Genomic DNA, 21,116 nt, shown 5'->3' with positions numbered 1-21,116 from the left:
ACTTGATCGAGTAAAGATTGAATCAAAGGCAGAGGGTATCTATTCTTTATTGTCACATCATTAAGGGCTCTATAGTCTATGCAGCACCGAAGACCTCCCTCCCTTTTTTGTATAAAAAAAGGGGGGACAATGCGGACGATCTAGAGGGCTGAATGAATCCCTTCTGTAACATTTCATCCAAATATTCTCTTAAATAAAAATTCTCTTTTTCTGTCAAAGCATATATTGTAACGCCCTGAACGTCTCAGGATCGTTTAACAGACACGATAATGAGAACGCAACCACTTGTGAAGGTTTAGTTATTTTAATGAAGGCAAAAATAATACAAGGAATAAACAAAGGTTATAGTCACTGGAATCCTCCAGGCTAAGTACGTTACCAGCCCACAGCACGGATGGTCCTAACCGTCCTCTGCATATACGCCGATCCCGGCGTATGCCAACAGAGGGCAGAAATGAAATGGCCGACAATGCCAATCGGTAGGCTGTGAGGGGCACGAAGAGTGTTGGGGAGAATCGAGGAGTCAGGGAAACACCCAGCCGGGGTCTCTACCTGAAGGGAGCAGCCGCTCAACCTCTTCCTCAGACTGCACCGGGACGCGGAGTCACCTCCTGGTGATGCGTCACCGATACCCCAATCACAAGCAAAGAAGACTGAACCGAGAGCAGCCGCTCGATCGATCCTGTGGACTTCCGAGTCTGTAACGTAGCAAACACCTCCTGGTGTGTGTTACAGCTGGCAGTCCCTGTAGCTCTGGTCGGGCTGGGAGTTACGACTCCAACCAGCAAAAGCGCCACTGCGCTTTGACTCAGCCGAGTCAAAAAGCGAAGCTCAATGGTTCTCCGGTAGAGCTTCCGGGTCCTTCACAGGTGACGATGGGGCAAGACACGGCCCAGGGAGTAACGACTCGACCTACCTCCGTTCTTGCCTTACTGGAGCACCACTCCGGAACACTGCTCTTCACTAAGCAGGTACGTCGGTTGTAAACACAATATCCGACAGCGTTGTACCTCCCGGTTCCTCCCTTTATAGGGCGTTGTCTTCCTTGAGTTATGTAACAGCTCTCCTGTTTACATAAGGGCGTGTTTTCCTTGAGTTATGTAACAGCTCTCCTGTTTACATAAGGGCGTGTTTTCCTTGAGTTATGTAACAGCTCTCCTGTTTTACATAAGGGCGTGTTTTCCTTGAGTTATCTAACAGCTCTCCTGTTTACATAACCTCTCAACCGCTAAGCATCCTGGGAGATGTAGTCCGTTTTCGCTGGTTACCGTTTTCCTCCCCTCGCATGACAGGAATTCTTGACATATATGCAACTGCACAGGATCTTTGCTCCAGAAAGTAAGTCAATGCGGCAGTCTTAGGGACGATGGGGTGGAAGGGTACAAGCCTTTTCTTTATCAAACAACTCCCATAAAGAATCATAACATTCGGGTAATACTGGGAGGCTGGAATCAGTAATTCCAGCTATGTGTTGTAATGGGGCATTACTTTTCAGACAATGAGTTCTAAAATAAGTGGACGTGAACTCCATGGAATGGTCTCTCCAGTTGACATCGGGGTCATGTTTCATCAACCAAGGGAAACCTTTAATTGCATGAAACTGAGGTGAAGAAATGACGTTAAACTGAATGGTTTCGTAATGCCTGTCATGTATGTGAAAACCCAGTTCTCTGGTGGAGTGTGTGACAGGCCCAAATTTCATATGACTTCCATCAATTGTCTTCACTACTTCCACTGTCTTTTTTGGTTCGATAGCAATTTCCATACTCTCCACCCATGTGGAATATATAAAATTCCCAGTTGCCCCCAAATCAAGCATGATTTGTACTTCTACACTATCACTGCCCCAGCTCAGCCGAGCTATGAAGAAGAAATGGTGTATGGGGTATTGTAAATGATCATGGCCTAAAAGTTGGGAGACCATTAAACCTGTCTCACCCGAGCAATCTGTCTCCACCTTGCTGAGGCTGGTTAGTTTCCCGACTCCGCACTTCGTTTGGGTTTGATAGGGCAGTCTCTCAAGAAGTGTCCAGATTTAACACAGTATAGGCATAGCTTGTTTTCCCTCCGTCTCTGCCTCTCTTCTTTACTCAAGGGTCCTTTAATACTGCCTATCTGCATAGGTTCAGGTTCCTCAACAGATTTATCAGATTCTGGCTTCTTTTCCTTAAAAATAGGGAACTTGGTTTCATGTTTACGCTCATGCAAACAGTGGTCCAACTTAATTTCTAAATCAATTAGTGCATCACACGAATCTGGAGGATCTAGAACTTATGCTAGCAAGTCTTTCAAGTAATTTCTTAGCCCTTTGTGAAAGAGAGAACTGCGTTTAGCTTCAGGTCATCCAGCTTCAGCCACTAGCCTGTTGAAACATGAAATATACATCATGAGATCCTTCGATCCTTGCCTACGATTGAGAAGCTCAGTATCCACAGACTGCATGAATGAATGTCTGTCAAATAGATGTCACAACTCTTCCTTGAAGGCCCTCTAGTCATACAATAAGGGATCATTTCTATTGACTAAAGGGATTGACCATGTAGCTGGTGTACCACCCAAATAAGACAAGACAAACGCCACTTTAGATTGTTCAGTGGGAAAGCAAAAGGCTTTGCAAATAAAGTGCAATTGGCACTGGTTAATGAATGTTGCAAATTTAGCTGAGTCACCTAGAAACCTTTCTGGGGGTGCTAAAGGTATAGAGGAGGGGGTTGTAATATGATATACAGGAGACGCACTACCAGAGGAAGGAGAGTGCGAGGTAAAAAAGGTACCATGGGTTCCCAGCACCGGGTCGGGTGTAGGGTCGACTTGAGAGACGTGTTGTAGGGCATCTACTCTAAGCATCAAAGCTTGGGTTTCTTTTTATAGGTTCCCTATCATGTGTGCCACATCAGCTAATGCTATTTGACATTCCTCCATAATGCCCGGGCAGAATATAAAACGTGGGCTTTGCCGTTCTGTGAGGCTCACCTGAGTTTTCTGCAGGAGCGAAGTGGATGGAACAGATGCTAGGTCCCAACTTCCCTCATCCACCTCCTTCGCCCAACACAGTCAAAGCAAAAGAGGGAAGGTGGCAAGAAGGGGAGACAAAACAAGGAAAGGGAGAAGAGATTGGATCCACTGGATCATCCGATGATGCATTACCAAGGCGCCCTAAGGAGAAGACACAAGGGTAAGTATATACTTATACACGAGTAGGCGGTAGTACAGCTATCATAATTATCCTGCATTTCTACCTGTTGAAGGATTCGTCTAATCAAATGTAGAGAACATATACCACTAGAACGTAGAACCCACATAAGGCATCTAGAAGATAAAGGCACACTTATTATTCATAAGGACTACAGGAGTTTAACCACAAGCAAGGATGTAAATGAAATATACCAACGTCAATAGGAACCACCTTCAAATATCAATAGACCCATACAAATATCATTCTTGTTTGCCTGAACCAGGAACAAAAAAACGAATTTCCCTAGTCAGGAGAAAACAGAATGCAAAAAATATGTGGCAAAAAAGCTGGGTCAATCTGTGAAACTAATGTGAGTACTCTTGGGCTCTTTATAATTCTTACAGGTATGAATACGAGACAATCAAAGAAAAATATAACAAATACCGAGAGGAACAAACACTCCTCAACAACAAAGGACCTTAACAATCAGATAAGTATAGGAGGGGATTACTGGAAACAAAATGTAGTGTAGCCTACCACCACTCAAAACAAGATTCTTTAAAATACCTCTTTTCCTTTCTTTCAGGGACAGAACACTAGGCAGCAAAGAGTTAAACTGCACTGCAATACTGGGTGGAAACAATGTTGCGAGCTGTCTCAGCAGCACCGAAGAATCTCTTAACCCGGAAGAAACACCAGAAAAATAATGGAAGCGGAAAAGGATGCCCGGAGAGGAACTTAAAAACAACACTCCTCCCTGGCGTGGAATCAGGAATGCAGCAGGTAAGTAGAATGGAACTGGGGAAATGCACTGGAGGCCTAGCGGGGTCCAACCAGGAACGTGGAGCGCGTTTCCGCTGCGGACCCATCCTTATGAAGACCTCACGCGTTACCCCCACCAGCTGGTGGGAGGCGGTAGGCGGGTCCTCCGTCAGAGGCAGCGGGCGGGCACCAAATGGCTGCCACGGAACGCATGGCCCGATACTCAGCACAGGTATCTGATGTTAGGTATTTATTCATCTGAGTAGCAGAGCAAAGTCAACGCATCACACAGGGTCGACTTCTCTCCTCTCTCACAAGCCTTGTGCCACTCTAACAACCCTTGTGCAAATTGGACACTAATGGTCTACAAGCAAAAACTCTAACATGAGCCAAACCCTTGTTGCAGTCCTCTCCGGTTTTGTGTTCTGGGAACATCAGTGGCCTCCAACACAAAATGCATTCCCCAGATTTACTTACCTTTCTCACAGGCTACAATTGCCTTGCTTTACAGGAAACATGGGCCACTCAAAGCCAGCCCATAACCCGATTCATTGAATACTTGAAGCTGGCGGTCAGAGATCACAAATTTGGTCATCCAAAGTGGGGCTTATCCATATACATTTAATGCAGTCTAGAAAGTACCATTGAATCATTACTATATCAAGAGAGTTGGCTCCTCTGAATCAACCTCAAAATGTGGAGACAGCTTCGCCCCATTTTGATTCTTAATGTTTACATTAACCCTAGTGCAAGAACGAAACGGACAGTGCCAAACCGGCTAATTTCAAATATTTGTGACTTGCCTGGAAACTTTTCTCAAACTGATTGCCTGCTCACAGGGGATTTCAATACCAACCTTTTTCAAGGGATCCCCGAGGACCTGGAAAAGTTTCCTTTAGCCCTTCCACAGGGATTCAAGGGCCAGGTAAAACAAAAGGGCCGATTGTGCTGTAACTTAGGGAATTCCTGGTTTTACTACTCAAAAGTGTTGGCGTCACTTTATTGAATGACAGGTTCCCAGTAGATACTCCTCCAAACTGGACTTGGACAAATGACAACAAGCGCCCCTACCTAGACTACACCATCTGTAGCATAGAATTGTTTCCATTCATAGAATACTACAGGTTTACTGCTGGCACATAGAGTGACCATTCCCCCTCAGATTATCACCATTACTCTAAATTTAGCACACCACGAACCATCAAGAGCAACATATCAAGGCGTCCACTCAGAAAACCTAAAGCGACTAAAGTGGAATTCTGCTGTTAGTACCACTATTATGGAATAGTGTGTGCAGCTCATTATGCACGCAAACTCCATCACCAGCTCTCCGATATAGCCAGCATGTTCACCCAAAACATAGTCACACCTACACAAAGATCCTGGCCTGAAAGAAAGTTTGAAACAAGACCCTTAGAGCTGTTCGGAGGAACTCAGAGGCTACGGTGTTAATTACTGCTTACAAAACAGCATAACAAAATTTCAGATGGGCATGCCACACAGAGAAACAATATCAGCTCCAGCAGTTCTGGTGCACTCTTCTATGTGTGAGTAAACATCCAAATTCAAAAATGTTTTGGTCTCTGGTAAACAGGCAAACAAATGTAAATACTGGCCTGGGTAGCACAACCGTCACAGAGCAAGAATGGGCAACGTTTTTGATCATTCACTTTCACGCAGGTGAAGGAAATGACCATCTAATTACTTATATCGCTACAAGCCTAACAGCAACTCCCAGGGAGCGTCTGCCTTAACCACAAGATCAACAGAACTTCCCAAGCATAGAAATCTATCTCACACCAAATAGGCTGGCCAAAATAATATCTAAGGCAAGAACAGACAGAGCACTAGGCCCTAATGGTCTGCCATAGGCTCTTTTTAAACGTAACACCTCATTCTGGGCCAACCAGTTAACAGGCCTCTTCTACTATAGTCTGTGGAGCTCACCCATACCTGACTCTTGGAGTGGGGCTACAATACATCCAATCTACAAGTGTGGTTCTCAATCTGCCCCCAGCCACTATATGTTGATAGCCTTACTTGATAACGAGGCCATGTACTTTGCCAGTCTTCTCCTTCAGGACCTGAGACTGTGGGGAGAACTAAAAGGACTGATTCCAAGAAACCAATCCAGTTTCGTAGCAAGTCAGGTACACTAACCAACCTTCTAGCCCTATCAATTTTGATTGACAAAGCAACAACTTAATCTACATTACTACTCTGCTGCTGTGTGGACTTCAAAGCAGCCTTTGATTGTGTGCTAAGGGAAGCACGCTGGGCTAAGTTAACAAAAAGGGGAATCCCCCCTAAACATTTGGAGCCAATCATCCAGTTGCACACTAACACCTAGATTCAAGTTCAGCTGGGGGACGGCTCACATCTGTCAAGAAAAATCCCCACGTCATGGGGAGATAAGCAGGGATGTGTGCTAGCTTCCCTGCTTTTCAATTTGTTTATAGCTGACCTTCTGCAGGCACTCAATACAGTAAACGGTCACCCACCAAAGATCCGCGGTGCCCAGATCAGCAACCTCCTATATGCTGACAACCTCACCCTATTTAGCCTTATGAGGGAAGGGTTTCAATGGTCGCTAAATCAATTATACAGATACACAATCAATAACAACTTAGAGGTTAGCTTGAAGAAGATGCAAGTGGTCATATTCAGCAGAAAAATGTACTGCGGAGGCTTCTGGTCATATTTTAACTTCCAGATTACAGTAGGGCTAACATACAAGTACCTGGGGATTCACATCGATGCAAAGGGTGCCTTTGCTAAGCACCGGAGAGAAATCGCCATTAAAGCCATGGCTCTTCAAGTCAGCTTATCCAAACTCTCAAAAAAGCTTTTGGGCCAAGCTGCAATGGAAAATTATAATTCCGACTGGCTAAACGGCGGTCGCATCATAATTAGGCGGGTGAAACCTCCGACTACTTGTCAGTCGGTCACAATTCTGCTACGATGACGGTTGGATGCCATTCCGATCGACATTGTAATGAACCCCATAGTTTGTTAACTACATGATAAAAATGGCTTCAAGTGGCCCTTTATACCTTTACCCGGAGACCACCCATCACTGATGTACTGCGTTACCTGACTCATCATGCAGTCAACATGTTCAGCTCCTTGCCAGTCTTGTTCAGACAGCAATTCATGATTTCATGTACTGAAGCTAAAAACCATATCACTTTACTTGTCTTCCTCTAAGCTGGGAGACACAGTATAAAGTAATCATGAAAGGCATACTACCACACAGTCATTTTCCCCTGGTACAAAGGCAACATCAAAACAGGACTCTGAAATTTAGGAGCATAACTAGGCAGTTCTAGCTGTTAAGTTCATATCCACACCTGGCAATAAAAAGCTAACCAACACAGTAGTTTTTTCTTAAAATCATACAGCTAAATAGGATACAACATAGTACAATAAAAAGCAGATAAATTCATAGAGATAGAAATCTCCAATAAGCGAATAAGATACAATATAAATCACCAATAAAATGCTAATATTCTGACAGATAAACCAAAAAAATACAGAAGTGGGTAGAAATGATCAATACATAAGCTAAACCGTATTAAACATAATTAGAATCCCTTAGAATGTTACATATTTGTTAGTATGCATAGACGTGCAGTGTGAAAGGTTATAAATATTATACATTTAGTGAAGACCTTAGAAGAACAGATATAGTAAGAAAATCGGCAACAGCAAAACAGGTTTCTACTTCCTTTAATATTTGTAAATATATAAGAGTGGGTCTTGCTTGTCTGAAATGTAATTTCTTTAAAAGCTGAAGATACAGATATCATAGTGGTTTAAAAAGAAACTACAAACCATAATAAATTGCACAGTGTTTTGCATGGACATTGAATGCAAAGGAAAGGACTTATTACATTAGTAGTTTTAAGAGCCTAGGAGAAATTCAAAAAGTGATGAATTATACTCAATCTAAAGTAAGTCAGTAAACAATAGTGTCTGTTGTTACTTAGAAAGGAAAGGTAAGGTTTGAGTGTGGGTATAGTTTTCAGTAATACATAAGATCTCACTGAGGATTTAGGTAATTTCTTTTTCTCTGAAATCTTTCCTACATTTTAAGAAGGCTACTTTCATCCAGTGGAAGTCAGTTTTGGTTATAAGATTGGCCTGGGTAAATAGTTCTGGTTGATTAAAAGTTTTGATTACTTTAGCCAGTGGATTTTTGTAGGGATGATTAAAGCGTGTCCTTTGTCGCGGTGGTTATCAACTTGGGTGAACCAGAAACAGAACTTAATCACCTTATCATTAACTTATGTTTTAAGATTAGAGTCAAATAATAGAGAGGGGCCCCTTGGATCAAAGGGACAGGGCTCCCTATTAAACTGTAAATTCAAAAAGTATTTCCTCGGTGTCCAACCTCACCATGGGTTACATACACTAAAGTATAAAATTCAACATACAATCTCACACTCAATCACAACTCATACATACAACTCCCACACTCAAATGTAGTGCCACAGGCTTGTTGACTGTATCAAATATTTAATATGAATATACTTTTACAAAAAATTAAGACACATCATTTATAATTTTATAATTTTATATATATAAAATATGCAATTCATAGGAAGGATAAAAAGATATTCTTTAAAACATTATTAAACTATTGCACCATAATTAAAAATACACATCACAAATAACGAGGAGAGAACACACAAGACAATAAACTTTGTCATTAATTAATCTGCTAGTTTGTGCAAATAATCAATACAAGCACATAATCAATACAAAATTGTCATCTATAATGCTGGCATGTTCCACAAATTTAGGCTCAATGCGTTAACGCTTTTTGGTGGTATCCAACTGATTCACAACCACAACTCTATCTCTCTTTTATCAATATTTATCTTTGACACCTGTATATGAATATACAAATACTACAATTACCAAGTGCTCATCTCTGTTAGTTACCTAAAACATATCATTCCTATGACTTTTATACATATGAAAACTTCTTAAGCGTAAGGATTTGTTATAATATATAAATAATGACACGGTTTGAAATTCATTGAATTTCCATCCATGTATATACTGTGGCACTGATATCACTCCTATTTTGGGGTTCCCCATTGTGCAATCATGCCCCACTCTTACTCAACTATTATTCAGATATGATTTATATATTTTTAGAACCATTAGACTTCACACATCCATTCGGCAACTACCATTAACTATACATTAAAAATACCATTCATAGCATCACCATTTCAAATGAACCAATTTCGAGAAAACTGCTTCACATTCATCTCTTCTCATGGGTTTGTTCAATAAATATGGTGGTTTCACTATTCGTCATGAGACTCACCTAACGGGCCTCTTAATTGGTTCCTGTTGAATATGTGTTTTTTTTACTCTTTCGTCCTCTTTTCAAAACTTTGACAGGGATCTAAATCACACATGCGATCTACAGCCAGGAACTTAAATGCAGGGAGTCTCCCTCATGTTGGTTCAAACTCTGGGGGAAATGTAAACATGTATATTCATATATAGGTATTTTTTAATTATTTGTTTTTATAGTTTTTACCCCCATCCCTCATAATCACTGGAACCTCCATAGCAACTTTACATAGACAATACTTTTTGAAGTAGGTAGGAAAAGGTTTCCCTACCTTAATTTTAGGAAAATCTTTACTTTCCTCGTAGACTTAATGGATTTCCTAATATGAGGTGGACCCAACAAATTCTCGAAATGTAGCGTTGTGACGGGATGTCAAGGAGGGACGCTAGACGAGGTCTCGGTATCTTAGCTTTTATTGGTACGAGCTTTCTTTTAGTCCGGCTGGTTAGTCTTTCTCTCGCAAAGGCGGCGGGATCCGTGGTGCCTTGACACCCGTAGGCTTCTTGGATACGCTGGGTCCCTTGGGTCGGCCTTTCCTCCGGTCACGACGTAAGCTCCCGGTATTTCCCCAGAACAAAAGAAAGACAAGGGACGATATTAGTCTCACCACATAGGCGTGACGGTCCTAGTACCAGGGCCCGGGAGTGAGGAATCACCTTCAGTGTGCAAACCAAAACGTACAGTCGAGTGTCAATAAAGGTGAGGGGTTGAAATAATAAAGAATAAGGGGACGGCCTCAATCGAGGGATGGTTCTGTTAACGCGGGCACTCCCGCCTTCCTACCCAGCCCGCTACCCGGTCCCGTACCTGTCCAAGCCACGCTCCTCCCCTGGGAACGTGGCTGGGCGCTTCGCCGTATCCAGAGCCTCTGATCCTCTCCGCTCTCGGTCCTCCTTTCTCCCCTGCTCCCGCTCTCGTGCCTCATCCGTGTCTTCGTCTCCTTCACCACTCCGTTCGTCTCCGTCTTTCCTCCGGGGATCGCGGTCCGTCCACTTCATGGTTCCTCCCTCTTTTGACGTTCCGGGCTTCGTCCTGTTGAAAGGGGAGAACGTTAGGAACACGCGATACCGGTGTCCACCAATCCGTACTTCCTTGTACCCCCTGATCGGAATGTAGTGTCCCGTCACATACCACCCCCCCTGGCTGCTCCCGCTCGGGGAGAGGCGAGGATCTAGAGAGAAAGTCAGCATTACCATTGTCCCGACCTCTGCGGTGGAGCACAGAGAACGAGAAGGGCTGTAAGGACAAAAACCACCGGAGAACCCTGGGATTATTGCTTTTGTTCCGATACATCCACTGCAAGGGGGCATGGTCCGTGTATAGGATGAATGGCTTCCCCTCTAGGTAATAACGCAGTTTTTCCACCGCCCATTTGACCGCTAAACACACCCGCTCAATTGTGGGATATGAGCTTTCCCTGGGGAACAACTTGCGACTAACGTAGAGGATCGGGTGTTCGTGCCCATCTTCGCCTATTTGGGACAAAACCGCCCCAATCCCGGTTTCCGATGCGTCAGTGGCAAGTATAAAGCTTTTCTGAAAATTGGGGGATATGAGCACCGGGGCCGAAGTGATGGCTTTCTTCAGTTCACTAAAGGCCTTGAGCGTCTTAGTAGTGGGATGCCTGAGTGTATATGTGGAACAGTCCTTTCGGAGGAGATCAGTTAAGGGGGAGGCTAGGTCTGCGAAAGAGGGGATAAAGCGCCTGTAGTATCCTATCAACCCTAAAAAACCCCGTAGTTGTTTTTTTGTGGACGGGAAGGGGGTTTCTACTATAGCGGTGACCTTCTTTTCTTGGGGAGATATGACCCCGTCCCCTACCCCAGATATTGTACCCGGTGGAAAGCGGCTCGTGATTTACGTGCATTTACATGTAAACCTGCTTGGCGGAGGGCGTTGAGTACTGTCTTAATGTGTTGCAGATGTTCATCCCAGGACCGGCTAAACACAACTATGTCGTCCAAGTAGGCTGAGCTAAAGGAGGAGAAGGGCAACAACACTTTGTTCATCAGCCTCTGAAATGTTGCCGGGGCTCCATGGAGCCCAAACGGTAGGACCGTAAATTCAAACAGCCCTAGGTCGGTAGAAAAGGCGTTTTTTTTCTGCCTTCTTCCCGGAGGGGCACCTGCCAGTACCCTTTTGTGAGGTCAAAGGTTGTTATGTAAGTGGCTTCTCCGATCCTTTCAATTAGTTCGTCCACGCGAGGTATCGGGTAGGCATCGAAGGTGGAGATGCTGTTCAATGCTCTGAAATCCATACAGAAACGGGATGATCCGTCGGGTTTGGGTATCATTACGTTAGGTGATGCCCATGGACTGGTGGAGGGTCGTATGACCCCCAACCGTAGCATGTCTTCTACTTCTTTCCGAATAGCTTCTCTTTTAGCAGCGGGAATTCGATAGGCCTTTTGTCTCACTATTTTTCCGGGTCAGGTTTCAATGGATTGCTCCGCTAGGTGGATTTTCCCTGGGGAGTCAGAGAAGACGTCTTCGAAGGGACGGAGCGCCTCTCTTAGGTGTTCCTTTTGAACGTCATGTAGTTCTGGGTGTACCACCAATGAGCCCACTGTGGAGGCTTTCTGGCTATAGGTTGGTATTAAGAAATGAGCTGTTTTCGGAGGGGAACCTAGCTACTTCTTGAGGAGGTTTATATGATAGCTTTGGGTTCTGGATGGGGTCACCTGTAACTTATAAGTTGAGTGCCCTATAGTTTCCCTCACCAGGTAAGGGTCTTGCCATTCACTCTTGAACTTACTGGTGCTGGATGGCAACAATACTAGGGCCCACTCACCCACTTGTAGTGTCCGGAGTTTTTTTCCTTGGTCGTAATATTTCTTTTGCTTGGCTTGGCTTCTTTCCATGTTGGAGTGTGCCAGATCCCTTAGTTTTCCGATTTTCGACTTTAACTGGGAGGTGTAGTCTAGTAAAGTCCGGTGGTCTTGGCTGTCTTCGTTTACCCATGCATCTCTAGTCAACTCCAATAAGGATCTGGGCTGTCTCCCATATAGCAGCTCAAAAGCCGAATACCCCGTACTGCTTTGTACTTGTGCCCTCAACACATATAAGGCCAGGGGAAGAAGCTTGTCCCACTCACGTCCTTCTGCCGTCAGCATTTTCTTTAGAGTGGATTTTAAGGTGCGGTTGTATCTTTCCACCAGCCCATCCGTCTGAGGATGGTACACGGATGTATGTAACTGACGGATGTCTAGGGTTGCACAGACCTCTTTCATCAGGCGGGACGTAAAAGGGGTACCTTGGTCCGTCACCACCTCCATCGGGAACCCTACACGGGAAAACAATTCTATCACTTTTTCGGCCACGTTCTTAGTGGTTGGGGACGTTAGGGGAAATGCCTCTATGAACCGAGTGGCGTAATCCACGATAACGAGGGCGTGTAGATGGCCTCTCTTGGTTCGGGGAAGCGGGCCTATCAAATCCATACCCACCCTCTCGAATGGGACGCCTATAATGGGCATGGGTTGTAGGGGGGCGGCTATTGGTTTATAGGATGACTTTTTCTGACAGGTGTCACATGTTTTGCAATAGGCCTCTATATCCCTAAACACCCCTGCCCAATAGAAAAACCGCAGTACCCCACTCGTGGTTTTTTCTCTCCCTGAATGACCAGCTGTGAGATGTGCATGTGAGAAGAAGAGGATCTGGTCCCTAAAGGGCTGGGGTACTAACAGCTGACGGTCCTCTCCTTTCTTCCCTTCTCTGTATAATAGCTCGTCCTTTATTACAAACCGAGGGTATGTTTCTCTCGGGTTTGTCAGGTTGAGGTGCGCGCTTTCCCAGGCATTAAACAGGGTTCGGTCGTTGATCTGTGCAAAGCGGAAACTTCGATCTATAATCCAAGGCTCAGCAGTGACGAGACCCGGGGTGGGCGTATCTAGTCCCTTGTTTTCTTGCTCCACGGTATGTTTTAACATGGTTAGAAACTCTGGGTTGTCCACCCCCAAGATTACATCCTCCGGTAAGGAGTCAACCACCCCCACCCTCACCGTATAGGTGGGTCCATTTAAGGGAGTCATGGGTACGAGGGCCAAGGGATAGGGCCTGACCTCCCCATGTATGCATCTTATGTGTACGATTCGTTGGGGTAGATACTGGTGGGGCAGCACTAGCTTTTTTCGGACCACCGATTGTCGGCACCCTGAGTCTAGAAGAGCGTTCACTATGATGCCATTCATCCCCACACGTACGTAAAACGAGGCACCCATCTCAGCCGAGTACAGGACGCTTCTTGGTAGGTACCCCACATCCATGGGTTCTTCTGTCCTTTTTCTGGGGCAAAGTCTGGTGATGTGGCCCCACTCGCCGCACTCGAAACACTGGGGGCCCCTAGGCAGGGGGACTTCGGTGCGAGGGGTCTTGGGTCGGGGTACTGCAGGAGGGAGGGCCACCTTTCTCTCGCCTCTGCCTCCTATCGGATGTTTATTAGATTTCTCCGCTTCCAGGGGATATGAGCGTGGTTGGGCCCTTGCGAAATACTTGGCCATGTCCACCGCTTGTTCGGGGGTTAAGTGTGGGTGTTGTTTCAACCACCTTTGTGTCCCATACGGTAATGCTTCCAAAAATTGCTCCATATAGATTTTGGTCATAATCTCCGCTTTCGTGCTAGTCTCTGGCTTGAGCCATTTGTCGGCGGCCATTTTTAGACGGAAAAATAAGGTCTTTGGGTTTTCCCCCTGCAAACCCCTTTCTTTTCTGAATTTACTTCTGTATTCCTCGGCATCCAGCCCCAGGTGTTCCAAGATGACCTCTTTAATGACTTGATAGCCGGTGGTACCGCTGGGGTTGGCCACTTGATAAGCGGCCTGGGCTTCCCCTGACAGGAGCGGCGCCAGAAAAAAAGGCCATTTCTCTTTGGGCCATCCGCAGGCGCGAGCCGCTCGCTCGAAGTTGGTCAAAGTTGGTCAAAAAGGCGTCAGGGTCTTCCCCACCGACATACTTTGGTAGGGCCACTCCTGCCGAACTGGAATAGGGTAGCCGCCGTTCTAAGGGTACTGGTACACCATGCTCCGGTGCAGCCTTTTGTAGAGACTCCAAGTGGGCTTTCATAGAGTCTTGGAAGAGCTCCCTACCTGCTTGGGCGGACGTCATCTGTCTTTCAACGGCCCAACTGAGTTTCTCCTGGCCCTGGATTAAGTGTTGCACGAGGGCCTCCATCTTTGGATAACAGATGGAGTGAGATGGCAATCCCACTTCTGACACCAGATGTGATGGGATGTCAAGGAGGGACACTAGACGAGGTCTCGGTATCTTAGCTTTTATTGTTACGAGCTTTCTTTTAGTCCGGCTGGTTAGTCTTTCCCTCGCAAAGGCGGCGGGATCCGTGGTGCCTTGACACCCGTAGGCTTCTTGGATACGCTGGGTCCCCTGGGTCGGCCTTTCCTCCGGTCACGACGTCAGCTCCCGGTATTTCCCCAGAACAAAAGAAAGACAAGGGACGATATTAGTCTCACCACATAGGCGTGACGGTCCTAGTGCCAGGCCCGGGAGTGAGGAATCACCTTCAGTGTGCAAACCAAAATGTACAGTCGAGTGTCAATAAAGGTGAGGGGTTAAAATAATAAAGAATAAGGGGACGGCCTCAATCGAGGGATGGTTCTGTTAACGCGGGCACTCCCGCCTTCCTACCCAGCCCACTACCCGGTCCCATACCTGTTCAAGCCACGCTCCTCCCCTGGGAACGTGGCTGGGCGCTTCGCCGTATCCAGAGCCTCTAATCCTCTCTGCTCTCGGTCCTCCTTTCTCCCCCTGCTCCCGCTCTCGTGCCTCGTCCGTGTCTTCGTCTCCTTCACCACTCCGTTCGTCTCCGTCTTTCCTCCGGGGATCGCCGTCCGTCCACTTCCTGGTTCCTCCCTCTTTTGACGTTCCGGGCTTCGTGACGTCCTCTAGGGGCGGGGCTTGTTGCCCCAGGTCTTCCCAGTTAAAGGGCACGGCATCGGCTATTATTTCTTGTAGACGTTCTTCTGTGTCTGATGCCCATTCGTCCTGTTGAAAGGGGAGAACGTTAGGAACACGCGATACCGGTGTCCACCAGTCCGTACTTCCTTGTACCCCCTGATCGGAATGTAGTGTCCCGTCACAAGCGTATAGTATTATTCTTCTATGTGTCAAAATAGTTGAAAGATACACCTCCGTACAACTTGAGTCCATCCCCACTCGTGTGCCGGATTTGTCTTAAAAAAGGGGAAACAGTTGTGTACTCTACTAGGGCCTGTTCAAAAAAATATCCTCCCTTCCTACTAACTTCTCTTACCTTGGTTTAATCAAGTGGCGCTTCTGTGCGTCTCTGGAACTTGTTTGTATCTCTCGCGCACAGCCATATGTTAACTTTTAAATGCCCGCCCGTTCAGATGATGTAACGGCATTTGATCTTTCTTGCGGTCATGTTTTCTCTAATGTAAGCCAGAAATAACTATTACTGCAATGTTGGCGCCATTTTTTTATGGGTTCCATAGTTGTGTCCACTTGATTTATTCGTATGTGAGCTACCTGTTTCTATATTCTCTTGGGAAGATTTGTGCCAATGGTAATCATATGTTGGTCAATAAATACAGTGAGATACTAAAACCTGGAGTTACCCTCTTGAGACAGATGCCTCGTCGTAGTCATTTGTTTAATTTTGTAATTAGTCTACCATAATCGGTCCCTTAAGTTATTAGCTCTTGTAGTATCTTGGGTAAAATATGAGTCATAAGTTTATTAAGAGAATCTAAAAGGTTAAAATAACCCTACTGTTGCAGGCTCCAGCCCCCCATCTCTTGTATTTATATTTAGTGGGGTTGTCTTGATATCAATTGATTATGGTATACACCCCAGCCGTATGGTTCTGTTGGGCAATACCATAATCATTTAAAAATATCTTCAGTTTTTTACCATTATCTTCTACTTTGTAACCAGTGCCTGCTAATTTCAGGTTATCCTACCTTGTTAGCAAATGAGTTTCATCCAGTCTTTTCTCGAGTTGAGTCCTTTTCTAACTGTGTTAAGCCTGGAGATATACCACAGTTCCCTTAATGTTCTTCTTTGTTCTAAACACCACACCCCAGGTTGTTTCCAGTGATCTTTTAAAAAATAAACCAGCCGAATTCTAGATGTCCATGCTTTGCTTGTGTGTAATGCTCAACTAAAGGGGCATTCAATTTCCCTACTTTCAGTGCCGACTTATGTTCCAACAGGTGTAATCTCAATTCCTGACCTGTTTCCCCCACCTAGCCCAATCCACAGGGACATTGTAGGAGTTACACAATGTTGCTACTGTGTCAATTGTTCAGACTTCTTGATACTAATTTAACGCCATTGTGTTCAATTGTTTTGCTCACTATACAGTGGTAACATATGGCACATTGTCTTTACTGGTGATTCCCTGTGACTTTGCCCATTTCCAGGGTGGTTTGTTGGTCCATTCTCAGTATGGATGCACTAGGGCGTTTCGTACTTTTTAATTTCATCTGCATGCAAAACACAGTTCCTCTAACTGTGTCTCTTTGCCCTCATATATAATAGTCCAATTTTTGTTTACAATGTTCTTAATTTGGTTGTTCACCCTGACTTACAAAGACTATCTTGTTGTTGTGTCGTTCTTTGTCTCTTTTTTTGAACATGCTGTCCCGGTTATAGAAGCAGGCTCTTTTAAAATAATTATTTATGAGTCATTTTGGGTAGTCCATATCGTTTAATTTCTTTTTAATGTTTCAGAGTGTTTATAGAAGTCATCTATGTTAAACAGTTTCTTTGTAACCGGAGAAATTGTCCGCACGGTATGTTGTCATGCTGGGCTCTAAGATGATAACTCGAATAATGTAGGAGGGTATTCTTATCGGTGGGTTTCTTGTAAAGTTCCACCTCAAGTTTTCCTCACCTACTTTTAATAGAAAGGTTTTTTTAAAAAGTACCTTCGTGTTGCTCCATTGAGCAGTGAATTTCAAATTCAGATCACACAAATTGAGTCAATCCAAAAGGTCTAGCAGTGATTCACTCGAGCCTTCCCATATGAACATATTCCCGGGTTAGATCCATGTAGCAAAGCAGCTTATTTCCTACATTGTCCTCACAATAACACTTCAGCTGTGAACCTTTGCACATATTTGCGTGCGTGACAGAATTGGATTAGTTTCCCTGAAACTAAACTTGTTAACACCACAGGCTCATTATCACACTGCCCTGAACATCATGTACAAGGTCTCTTTTCCCACTATGTACAAATGTCATCTCTATCTTCATCCACATGGCAACAGGGTTATCTTCATTTACATGACATCACTAATCTATACGCACATAGCAAGGCTGCTTTCTATTATAAAAGATGAACATCCCGATAGATTGGTAGAGGAGGCACTTCAGCTGATACCGAGGGTCCCTGAATGCTGAGACTTCACCATGCAGCAGTCTGACATCTCATGAGGGGTGTCCAGTTTGTGACCAAGACGGGGTCCTTCATTCTCTCCCATCGGATAATGGGGTTGGATTGTCCCTTGGGGGGATTCTTGGCTCCACATCTATACACATTCTAGGTACACTTAGAGTAGGGCTCGCATAGTAGGAGTACGCCGGATTACTGCCTGGTTATATGCCTGCATATATACACTATTTATCACTATGGTAGAACTGTATCTACTATTTACGCTTTTGGTGCTTGTTACCAATTTTATCTACTTTTGTCTACTAATCATTGCAGCACATGTATTTTATACAAGAATAACGTTGGTTCAATAAACTTATTGAAATCACCCCACTGTGTATTCTCTGTATACTTCTCTGAGAGTAAGTGAGCACGAGTGACTGAGCAAAAGGTTTGTACTGTTTCCACGATCCCTGAGGGGTCAGGGATGTCATGTTCAGTGGTTGCCAAAAACCATTTGCTCCCAGGTAAGGTTAGGGAGGGGTTACGGTGGCACTGTGATCTAGCTGGTCTGTAGGCCAATAAATCCTGTGGGGGTATCCGGAATCAGTCTAGGCACCAAGTCCCTAGTTTATGTTTTTCAACAAACGTGCAGATCGTACAGATTAGTAGGAACTACTCTATAGGATATCGTCTATAAAACAATACCAGTTAAAAATATTATCTGAGAAGGGTGTCAGTTCATTGAAATGATGTCTTTCCTCAAACTCACTAACATACAAACAAGCCAGACTCGGGGTACCTGTGGCCCCCATGCTGGTCCCCTTACATTTCAGGAACAGTTTATCTTTACTTAAGAAAACATTAATCTCTAACACCATGGATACACATTGTGTAATGAAACTCTTGTTTGCCCCCTGGATCTCTTCTTCTTCTAAAATCTTTTCAACCACAGCTATTGTGTCATCTTGGAGTATGTTTGTGTATAGAGCTTCAATATCGAGGGTCACTAAGCTTTGTGTAACCTTGTTGAAGCTCCTATCTTCCAAGATTGATTTAATATGTGCAGAATCTCTAATATATGATTTTTGCTTGTAAACCAAGGGTTTCAGAAAACAATCAGCATATTTGCTCAAAGGTTCCAAAAGGGAGCCCAGGCTGCTGACTATAAGTCTTAAAGGAGGGTTTGTCTTATCCTTCTGGATCTTGGGCAATACATAAATGGCTGGAGTTATACAATTGTTATTTTTTAAAAATCTAAATTCATCATCGCAAATCCAATCATTTTCTTTGGCTGTTTCCAATAGCTTATACACTTAATTTTTCAGGGCAAGGAGTTTACTAGTGGGGACTTGCACATAGTGTCCCTCCACCTGTAGGAGCCTCATCATTTGCTCGTTGTAATCAGTGGTATTAAAAATCCCTACCCCCGCCCTTATCGGCGGGTTTTATTGTGATACTGCTGTCATCTTTTAGTGAGCTAATGGCGTCCCTATGCTTTTTAGATATGTTGTTGGATTGCCAAATGGGATCCATTTAGACGTTTTTGTACATTGATTTCCACCATTTTGTCCAAAGGTTTCTACGTTTTTGTTCACTTGATTAGAACGTGCAAATGTGGATATTGGTTTTAACAACTGGTAGTTTGGTTTTAATACTGAACTGTTGACAACCGTTGACAAAACTGGTAGTTGTTGTCGACCCTCAAAAAATCTACTTATTCAAATGTTTCTAAAAATGGATTTAAGATCCTTCTCTAATTCAAATGTATTCACATTGGCCTTAGGGAAAAAACTGAATCCCTTTTCTAAAATTTCCTGCTGAGCACTATTAACTACCAATTGTTGTCAACAGTTCAGAAGAATTAAGACTCAAATGGCCAGATGCCTTACCCAGTGTTCCTATTGTTGTCACACCACATCCCATCTAAATGTTTAGTACACCTACATCTTATCTAAACCATCTTCTCATTCTTGGGTGTTTGCTCCACTTCACTGGCAAGATTGTGCATCATGGGCATGAGAGGGTCAGCAGCTTGGGAAAAGAAAAAAGTGACATCAGAAATGGGCCCCAGAGCATCATTGTGAGCAGCATTATCAGCAAGAGAATTTTCAGAGGATGCTTTATCCCGAGTGGTTTGCTGGTAGCACATTCAACAGTTGCTACTGCGGTTGCCAGTTTGAATGCATCAAGTATCCATTTTATATAAAAATCAATAATTTAAAGGAGTACCTACAGAAGTAGGGAAACACCTCTGTAACCACAAATGCCCAAATTTATGAGCAACTCCAAAAGAGTATTTTGAGTCAGTACAGATGATGACACTTTTCTTGGTGGCTAAAATGCAAGCACCGGTGAGAACAATTAATTCAACAACCTGAGTGGAGTGCACATGTGGTATACATCAACTCTCTATTACTTTGCTGATGGGGCACATATCATACCCAGTTTTCCTTCATGATTTCTAGGATGAGAATCATAATATATAATATCAAAGTTAGACAGAGGAGTGTCAGTGAGATCTATGAGGGGTTTTGTAAGGTGAGCAGTAGTGAAGATACGCTTGTGTAGCCCACCATCAAAGAAAGTAGGAAATAATGAGGTCAGGATTAGCAGTGCGCATCTAACCGATGCCTTACAAGAGTCAGACAGAGGCAATATTTTATACCTTGACAAAATAGACATCAAAGGGTGTTGTTTGGTAATTATAACAAAGCAACTCCAGTATGAAGTACAGCAACAGTAAGAGATGATTCAGAGACAATATTTTCAGACAATTCAGTAAGATGGGTAGCTCATGCCATTATGCACAGGGAGGGGGGCAACCCAGCTGCTACAGCATAGAGGGCAAAGCAATAAGCAGAAATGGGTTAATTTTTGTCGTCATAGCATTACCACACGCCTAAGTACCACCCAGGCTTTTTTGGGTACTTTTCATCATGGCACTTTACCACACATGTATTTTTTTTAAATAACATAAGTTTTATGTCATTTAAAAGAAGCAGTAGCAAAGAAAATAAGTCAGGCATTGATTGCCAGCCTTTTGAATCTGCCAGTGTTTGGTTTTTTGTTCATGTTTTTGCAAATCTTTATTATGGGGGAAGCAAAAATACCTTCAGTCTCAAAACACACACATTGTCATATTATTCCCTGGTACTGAAGCAAACTGTTTTGTTAGTGGGTGTGCCCATGTGACAGGACAGAATGCCATCAATCACATGTGCTCTTACAGCAGTAGTGAGACTTTCCTGTGACCGCCAGGTGGTGATCGCGTGCGTGGCTCCCAGAGCAGCCTCAGAGCAGCGGAGTAACAGAGCAATCGGAGCAGCAGGGGTGCAGCTTTGGTGGGGGCCGGAGGCAAAGCGGAGGAAAAGTGGAGGAAAAGCGTGAGCGAGCCCAAAGCCCTTTGGACCGGGAGGTCCTGCCAGCCGCTGCGTTGTGCCGCTGCGTTGT

General features: G+C 44.3%; 1 protein-coding gene across 1 annotated transcript in view; it reads left to right on the top strand.

Annotated features, from left to right (window-relative positions):
• The first annotated feature begins 3,855 nt into the window (after positions 1 to 3,855).
• The window catches only part of IMPA2 (inositol monophosphatase 2), a 278,123-nt gene continuing 260,862 nt past the window's right edge, over positions 3,856 to 21,116 (top strand). The window contains exon 1 of the mRNA XM_085618988.1: positions 3,856 to 3,958. Within this exon, the coding sequence (XP_085475114.1) occupies positions 3,950 to 3,958 (9 nt within the window). The 5' untranslated portion in view covers positions 3,856 to 3,949. The remainder of the gene's footprint in view (positions 3,959 to 21,116) is intronic.

The sequence above is a fragment of the Triturus cristatus genome, chromosome 7, assembly GCF_964204655.1.
Source record: "Triturus cristatus chromosome 7, aTriCri1.1, whole genome shotgun sequence".
NCBI classification, from domain to species: domain Eukaryota; kingdom Metazoa; phylum Chordata; class Amphibia; order Caudata; family Salamandridae; genus Triturus; species Triturus cristatus.
This window is presented reverse-complemented; position numbering and strand designations above follow the sequence as displayed.